The 9572-nt window shown below is 32.8% G+C and overlaps 1 protein-coding gene across 1 annotated transcript; it reads right to left on the reverse strand.

The window, feature by feature from the left end:
* Positions 1 to 2340: 2340 nt before the first annotated feature.
* LOC143917593 (uncharacterized) lies at positions 2341 to 9305 on the reverse strand. Its single transcript, XM_077439151.1, has 5 exons — positions 8850 to 9305; positions 5690 to 5985; positions 5247 to 5619; positions 4916 to 5164; positions 2341 to 4068 (listed from the first exon to the last, which is right to left on the reverse strand). The coding sequence occupies exons 1-5, from the start codon at positions 8963 to 8965 to the stop codon at positions 2982 to 2984; spliced, it is 2121 nt and encodes a 706-aa protein (XP_077295277.1). The 5' UTR covers positions 8966 to 9305; the 3' UTR covers positions 2341 to 2981.
* Between the last annotated feature and the right edge of the window lie 267 nt (positions 9306 to 9572).

The raw sequence follows: 9572 nt of genomic DNA on the forward strand, positions 1-9572 counted from the left end.
TTTTCACATCGCGATCCGACGAAACGTTTTGCATAAAAAAAAACACCGCCAATTCGTCGTTATCTGCCACTGTACGCATACAATTAGCAGCGCTGGGCTGATAAATTACATCACGAGTGGTGCTGTTATGTGGTAGGATCTTACAACCTATGTATATACTTATGTATAATACCCTTTAACCTTAAGTTTGAACATCTGTTTCATTTTTAACTACTTATGATGGTATCTCTTAAAGTTATCCCTCATTATTTATGAGACTTTCAATATCTCTATTGCTTCCATCCTGTACAATCAACTATTCTGTTCAATCCTATCTACTTAACTTTTATCTATTATAATTTATGCGAGTTTCTAACACGATTGTTATATAAGACGACATAGTTAATGACCTGTTGAAATCCAAAGTATTACTTTTTATAATCTTTATTGCTATAGCTGCATTTTGTCCCACGACACTTGTAAACCCTCAAATATTATTATCACTATTTATCTCTATGATAAATTGTTTATCTACTCAAAAATGTCTCGATACTCTCAAAGGATACATAAATCAAATATTAAAACTGTCTTACACACGGATGTTGCTCTGTGTCTTAATCACTTTGTTATTTACCAAAATTCTGTGATTGGTTAAAGCTTATCATTCTTTTGTGTATAAATGTTCATGTTAGATCTATTGAACCTCACTTGCGATTAAACTGCCTTACTAGTAACTTGTGGTAGGACATCGAGACTAGTAACTTGTAATACAAACTTGTATATTAGTCTTGTTTATATTTACTGCTAATTAAAGAATATAATCATTTGACAAAATCTGTGACTATAATATTCTACACCATCTCCTACTTGTCCCCGTAACAGTGCTTTAGATAAAATGTCTCAATAATTGGACACCCCATTGGATTTGCCAGGCGATATACTCCACCGGCATTTCAAATATCAGTGCTACATACATGAATTTCTCATAAACTCGTTGTTACATTGTGTGTATTAAATCTAAATAAAAAGCCTCAATTTAAGTTCAAAACGTTTGGAAAACGGTCAGATTGTGTACATTACTTTAGTACTAGTGTTGTGTCCGTTGAAATTTTAACTTTTTAATACATGAATTAAAAAGTTATAAAGTTATACCTATATATAAATATAATATAATGTAAGGTAATTCATAGGCGCGCGCGCGCACGTATTGTCTGTTTATACCTATCCAGCACGAACCGTATCCTGCAGGTGTCCTGCAAGTGCGGATAGTATTCTTTGGTACATTATATGTACGTATTCATACTCCATTCGCGCATAGAATGTACTAAAGAATACTGTCCGCACTTGCAGGATACTTGCAGGATTCGGGTCGTGCTGGATAGGTATGAACAGACCTTTAATCGTAAAAAGTTGAGTGCGCGCATTACACGCTCACCGATTCAACCCGTTCACCCGTCTAAATGATGAATTAATATGGGTGTGTGTGCCTTCGTGGATGCGTGTATGTATACGCTCCCGTCGCTCGGCCTGACGTCTCACATGTTAGACGCTCCACACCTCCCCCCCCTATTTCCCCGCGTCTTCTCGACCACTTGACTCTGATTGGCTGTGTCTCCACGCATTCGGCACAAACATACATACATCGCATCCGTTTAAATATACATATATTACTAGTGTTGTACCCGATGAAATATCATCGCATGGGTGTTGGCATATTAAGTTATTAAATAATAAAAAATTTAAAGAAATGTGTCGGTCCTGTGTTCGATCCGCACACGGTTGTATTTTTTTCAAATATTAAATTTATTTAATTTAATATTTATATTTAATTGTTTAATATTTAAAAAAAGGTAAAAATACCTACCTACCCACATAATACATATAAACAATATAAAACAGCAAAAGAAAAATTAATTGATTAATTAATCAAATAATTAAATTTTCAATAGATGGCGCTAAATGCTCAGAGACTTGCCAAGAGGAAACATTGGTAGCAAACAGGATATATAGAAGTTTTTTTCTTTAGTTATTATATTCGTACATTTTGTTGGCACTATTTTTGCTATGTTGAATCGAAACGACTATTATAGTATGGCGAACGTTATAGCAGATACACAGAATGGCGATATTATATACAGTATATATGATGAGTAGAGGTAGGATAGCCAAGGTGCCGCTCATTGTTCCATTGTTGTTCCGCGTATTGTTCAAATGCATTTTTACAACATTTGAACAATACGCGGCGCCCTCTGGGTCCGGGCTTTAATGGTGAGCAGTTAATAGTCATAATAAGAAGAAAATAGTTCTACAAAATAAGTAAATACATAATGGTTTTTCATTCGTTTTTTATTAGTTTTTTTTGTATACAAAAAAGTAAAAACATACTTTTGTTTTATTAAAGAAAATTATTTGGGTTTATTTTATCCATAAGTATTCTTCAAAAAAAAAAAAGCATTGAAAGGGATAAAAATAAGAAAATGACTTTTTCGAATACTTTTCAAAATAATCTCAATCAAAACAGACAAATGGAAATACTGAGACTAGATAGTACTTGAAATATTTAAAATTTCATCAAAATTATAAATGGGTGATTAATCAGCCGGACAATGTGTTCTACTAAATTATTAAATACTATTAATTTCAGCTTCTTTTATATCAATTTTTTGACTAATCGAATTCTTTGTTTGTTTCAGATATAAATATGGAATCTTCTGATGGATGTACAAATGATTCCTGCTTCCTGATGACGTTGTTAGGATTGGTAACTCCACCACCGTTGGCTTGGCATTTTGACCGCCAGCGGTAGAGGAGTTCCTTCGCCTCGCATCGCCTTTAACATCATCACATAATTCATCAATCAACAAAGTTTATCTTAATATTTACTTAAAAACCAGTTTTGCGATTCGAATATAAGCTGATTTTATCAAGAAAAACATTTTGCCACGATTAGATTTGATTTTCTCATACCAACATCACCGGCGGTTTACAAAAAGTATGTAAAATTAAAATTTGACATCAAAGGGGTACGCTTTTATCACTTTGAAAACATCAATCATGTCTTTAACACTCTCGGTGCTGACTAAGATCAATAAGCAAGTACACCTCGAAGCCATAATGTATATTTTACGGCGGTCTTCAGTATCGAGATAATCAAAATCATCATCCTCTTCGATCACTATAATAACAGCTTTAAATTCCAGACCTTTCACTCGAAGTGCCCAAGGAACTAAAAACTTATTCTGATCAAGACATCCAACAAATTCCTCAACGTCTGTTATACTAGTAGGTTGATAGCTCGAAGCGAAGAAAGTAGAGATTGCTTTATTTATGTTTACAGGTATATAAGCATCTCCGATGAGGAACGGCAAAACACACATGTCGTGGGGTTTGATTCCTTTTGCCGAGTACAAGTCAATGATGACTCTGATCAGACCATTGAATGTTCGGCTCGAGTGAATATCTGGACAGACAGGCTCATGGGAAAACTTCTTGCTATCTACCCAATAGATTGGTGGTCCATCAACGTCATGTCCAATATTGATATTGTTTAAATACAACTCTGACAGTCCAGCTTTGCTTGTAACCGTAGGTGTTGGATTCTTATAAAACTGGCTGAACACTTTATAGATCGTTCCAGTGTTTCTAATGACTTTAGACAGGGTGATGTTAGGTTGTTTAAGAACACTTGGCGCATGTTTCGGTATGAATATAGTAGCTTGATTGATGTCGACTAAAAACCACAAGTCTCCGTAAAGGTTTTTTGGCTGTTCTGTCGGAGTGTTAATATTGATTATTTCGTCCTTTTCGGGCTCGTTGTCTCCGATTTGATTTTGCTGCTGGTGAGTATTGTTTTGGGTTATGTAGAACTCTTCATCGTAATCTACCTGTCGGCACTTATCAATATTCTTGAATGTGTTTGTGATAATTTCTTCTTTGAATGCTAAACAAATGGCTTCACACTCATCCATGAAAATGTGTCTGTACTTTTTGGTGTTCTTGTCTAAAAATCCTTCACGGGTTATATGGAATATGGCTGTGTCGACATAATCAGCAATCTCTAACTTTTCCAACTTTATACAGAACTCCTTCCTGAAAACAAGCATATACATATATATGTATGTCAATCATAAATATGATTTTATCAATCAATTAACAAAAATTACTTTGAAAATCTAAAAAATATTATATACATGCTTAAATAATAATTTATAGATGTACACATTATGTACTATCTGAATTGCAGACAAGTTACAGTTGGAAAAGAATTGACATTTTCAAATTAATCAGTTGATGTACCATGACAGAGTTAGTATACCAAATTTAATTTAATTTATCTGTAAAATTCCTGTATTTTTCTTAGGACTTTATTTTTTTTTATATTTTTTACACATATAAAAGGAAGGCCTAACAGGTAGACTCCAATGCGCTTTCCTAGACAATTAACAACAAACATTGCAGCATTTTTATTACATAAATCAATATATTTTGAGAGGCTCAAGTATACGAAATTCACAATTAATTAATCCATAGACACATCTATGTATTTAGACTTAAATTTTTTACATATTTTATACATTATAAATCAAATTCAGATATTTGTGACACAGCGTGTAGGATAGTTTTTGCTAATTGGATGGAGGAACCGTTTCAACAATGAAATCAGATAAATTGGCAAACTCTGATAGGAAACGATCGACTTGGAGTCACAAATATCCAAGTCTGACAAGCAGTATTAAAGAATAGCACGGGATCGAACCCGGTAACCTCTCGGTGCTAAACATAAACGCAACCACCGAGCCATACTGCTGGCTGTATATTATACATATAACACAAACTGATTCTATAGATAATGTAGACTTAAAAAAATTAAAAATAAATAACCGTGATTTAACAAGCTGCAGTAATATTATAAAATGTATAAATTTAAAATATTTACCTGATTCCTTGCCAATAACAAATATATAGAGCTCTATTTTTGGAATTCAGCAATCCTTGATCATATAATAATTTTAACTTGTGTAGCACTAGAAGAGTTTTTCCAGTGCCTGCGGCACCGTGCACAACCGTTGGAGAACCACTTTCAGAAGGCTTTCTATACAACAAACTGACTTGCTGTTGAGACAACAGTGCCAGCATTTTATCATGTATTTCATTCACAAATATACCACAACTTAATATGATGAACCTTATAAAGAAATAAATATGTTTTAATATACAAATATCCCATATTAAGTTGTAAAATTAAAACATTTATCACAATTTCAAACCTTTTTAATAAAGCATCGAAATGTACTTTTTCTATAGGTTTGCCACAAAGGACACTCTTGTAAAACCATTGATTAAAGTTTTCTTGGTCGGACAGCGTATCAATGAAGACATGTTGATCAGCTTCTTCGTCCCAACGCTTCACTCGATTTCCTCTAGGATCGTTAGTCCACATAGAAAGAAAGGGCCAGAACAAATAGCAATGCAAACAATCATCAGGAATCGTACAAACATCTTTCAATATTTCTACATGGTCTCTAAGCTGATGTTGACCTGATCTTTTATTGTTTTTAATGGCTGTTGAAGTACTAACTATTCCAACTGATGCGTCATCACATATTGATTTAACTTCAATAAGCGACACAAAATATTTGCCTGTAATAAAATAATGTTTATAATTATAATGTAAGAAAATCTTGTAAACATTGTCAAACAATAAAGCTACCTTGAAACACATTGAAAACAACTAGATCGTGTTCTCTTGTCATGAGTTTGCCGTCTCTACTGTTTCTGTATGATCTTCCAGCATAGCAAATCCCCTGAAAGCAAGCTTGCCATAAAGATCCAACTGGTTTTTCATCCGAATCATTTGGCAATTGAACCTCACAGAGACGTTGGTATGAAATCAACTCGGCTTGACATGCTTGATATTCTCCGTGTTGTACAAAAGTTTTCGGTATAGAATAGTTGACAACTTCATTGCTATTCTCTTTTGGCAATGGGAACTCTCGATTGGTGTAACTGTAAAATAAAATCAATTATTGTAGTATATATTAATAAATTAATTCAATTACATGAACGCAATTGCAAAATATGATCAGTATAACCGCATTTACATGTTGCAGTACAGTATTTAATTATTGTTCGTACTTTTTAGTACGGTATAGATAAACGTTGATTATAAAGAGATACCGATTTCCAACAGTACAGGTTAACGAACAAAGATAATGAAAAAATTGATTAATTCAATTATGTTCAGACCCTTATATCAAGAGTAAACAAAGTGTGAAAAAATGCATTTTCTAGGAATTGACATTTAGCAATGTTTTATTTCATCATAAAGTTAGTTTGTTAAGTTTTTTTTATTTCATCATAAAATCATATACATATGTACGTACTAGGGTTTCTGTATTCCCGGACTTTTTCAATTCCCGGGATACGGGACGGAACCCGGGTTCGTTCCCGGGATTCCCGGGATCCCGGGACACGTGTAAAAAAACATTTTTATTAATAAACAAAATATCAAATTACAAAATATAAAAAAAATTAAACAATACATAATATATCTATTAACTGGAAAAAATGTAATTATAAAAGTAAACTTATTTAAAGTAGCATCTTAAGAATACTAAAATATTTAAATGAGAATCCGAAAGCCTATTTCTAGGTTTGGAACCAAAATTTCCAGCAATGGAAAAAAACTCTTTCAGTTTCAGTGGAAGTTGAGAATATTTTAACATTCTTTGTGTATTTGATTTATTATTTCCCTTCGTGCAGTCTTAAAAATGTTGTATATTTTCAAGATTATTTTTAATCCAATTCCCGGGATTCGAGATAAGAATTCTTGGGACGCGGGACAACCAAAATCCCATGAATTCCCGGGAATTTTTGTCCCGGGCCGACCCGGGTCAGAAACCCTAGTACGTACATATTAATAAACAATTATCAGTATTGATTATACATAATAGCAGAATAGACTAGTGGTTAGCATATAATGCTTTGAACAAAGTGGTCACGGGTTAAAATCCCATGGTTTCTGCTGGCCAGACCTTGGATTTGTGACTCCAGGTCGATCGTTTCCTATCAGATTTTTGCCAATTTATCTGATTTTCATTGAAACGGTTCCAACAAATTGGAAACTTTACCCATTTTCTCGCAAATATCGAGTTTTCAGCAATGTCGAATTGTATAAAATGCTACAAATTTACAAATTTGACCATAAATGTTTCTGTGGATGTCAATAATTGATATGTATTTACTTTGTATAATAATACTCGTATGAAATGAATAATTTTCTGGTATGAATTAAAATAAAACAGGTATATACACACATTCATAAAATTAATTGTGCCATTTAGTATGGCAATGTGCATAAACAATTTAACATGCACCACAAAGATAATTTATTGTTTACTTACTCATATGTTTGTATATATGTATGTACGTAAATATAAAATTTAATGACATTTTAATAGGTTCGTATGGCAACCACCATTAAGTTTTATAAGCTCATTGCAATTATCTACTTACAGCTTTATGCAACTTTTGGGAAATATTAACATTAATTTATTTTACGTATTAGCATATATACATACACATATATATGTGTATATATGTATGTACATACAGACATTCCGAGAATTGAGAATTAGATTTTTTTGTAACTGACAATCATATTTCCTATAAAAAATATGCACATTTAATATATTGTCTACCAAATTCTTAACAACAATGACTAATCAAATATTTTGGATTCACATTAAAATTTGAATTCAAACGCAGTTTTATCTAGTAAATATGTTACTAGTGATTTTTTGATAATTGCTAATTTATCAATATATTTTGAATATAATAATATAATATAACATTGTTTTTTGTCGTGATAATTAGTTACATTAGGCAAAACTAAGGTGATTCTAACAAGACAGTACTGTTTTTTTGGGTATTTGTCCTGGCAAGTCGTGAGATAAAACCAGTACACTTTTTATATGTATTATGATAGAATTTTTTATCTAATAGATGGATAAATGTACAAATTCTTCGTCGAAAATGATGTCTCCTACAAAGATATTGATAAATTAGTCAAATGTTGTTTCCATTAATCATTTGATGAATGATATATAGTCAAGTAATAAAACGAAATTTAATGTTGAAACCTTAAAATGTTTGCCAATCACTTAGGATAATTTTAACCAGTCTTGTATAGAATTTCATAAGAGCAATCAAGAAATTGAATTAATTTTTTCATAAATATTCATCCAGGATATTTTTATATTCGTTTTAAATAATTTAAGTATTTAGAAATATGTTTTTGGAAAAAAAGTCCTGATTTTGAATTTGGAACCAATTTTTTATTATATTTTTTTACATAGATATGTATATATATATACCAGGAAGGCCTGACAGGTAGACTCCAATGCGCAATAATAAATTACGGTATTTCGAAAGGTTGAAGAACGCCAAATTAACAATTGATTAATTAATTAATCCATTGAGACATCTATGGATTTAGTCTTGTACATACATTTTTACATATTGTACATAAATCAAATTCAGATATGTGTGACAGCAGGTAGGATGATTTTTGCCAATTTGAGGAAACGTTTCAACAATGAAAATCAGATAAATTGGCAAACTCTAACAAGAAACGATCGACTTGGAGTCACAAATATCTAAGCCTAACCAGTAGCATTAAAGATTAGCTCGGGATCGAACCCAGTAATCTCTCGGTGCTAAACATAAACGCAACTACCGAGTCATAGTCCTGACTTGTATGGTCACCTTAGGCCAAACACTCTTTTGAATCATTAATAGTTCAAATATCAAATATTAAATATTTATACATTTATCAACTATTTTACGTTTATTTGAATAGATAAACATACTTTTTGATTTCTTCATCTACAGGTACGCCATCATTGTCTCTATTTCGTTCGTAGTTTTCTTCGGCCGGCAGGTAAATTCTATCCACGCATATATTTTTATTCCAAGACAACGACATTTCTCTTCCGAATCGATCGCAAAAACATTTAAAAATCACAGTCTTGCAATAATACGATTGACTTACAAAACAAGGGGTAAACAATCACATTGTAAACAATAAATGAAGGATGAGTCGAGTGTCGCGCGCGGAGCTCCCTTTGTCTATGGTCGACTCTGGCGTTTACATTTTGAAATATGGTGGGCGCGGGAATATTTCAAACTTTCAGAGTTTTCTGCGATGGTTGCGATTAATTGGCAACGACCGGTCGTCACACTCGACTGGTTGTTACTGATTACTGATGAAAGTCAACGAGTGCACGAACGGGCGGCTGAGTCACCTCTCGCCAGTGGTGTTGTGAGTTGAGTTGCGATTTTCGCCTCACCGGCAGCCACGATAAGGAATTTCCGGTGATGTCAATGAATATTTTTCGCATATTCGCAAACCATACTATTTATATATGTGGCCATGATAACGTCCAATTACACGCAATCACCGTTTCCTATTTGTCGGACTTTTCCCGCTAATCAATGTTACGATGTTTTCAAAATTGTAATCAAACTATCCGAGGATAGAAGAGATTCGCCATATCATGGCGGAAATTTGCTGTATTTGACTAAATGATTTA

This window comes from Arctopsyche grandis, chromosome 10 (assembly GCF_051622035.1).
Source record: "Arctopsyche grandis isolate Sample6627 chromosome 10, ASM5162203v2, whole genome shotgun sequence".
NCBI classification, from domain to species: Eukaryota; Metazoa; Arthropoda; class Insecta; order Trichoptera; family Hydropsychidae; genus Arctopsyche; species Arctopsyche grandis.

Excerpts from the sequence above, each read along its gene's own strand:
- LOC143917593 (XM_077439151.1), bottom strand. The coding sequence starts at position 8,965 with ATGTCGTTGTCTTGGAATAAAAATATATGCGTGGATAGAATTTACCTG. Across the intron at positions 5,165-5,246 it reads TTCGATGCTTTATTAAAAAG|GTTCATCATATTAAGTTGTG; the intron begins GTTTGAAATTGT and ends TTTCTTTATAAG. Across the intron at positions 4,069-4,915 it reads TGTTATTGGCAAGGAATCAG|GAAGGAGTTCTGTATAAAGT; the intron begins GTAAATATTTTA and ends GCTTGTTTTCAG.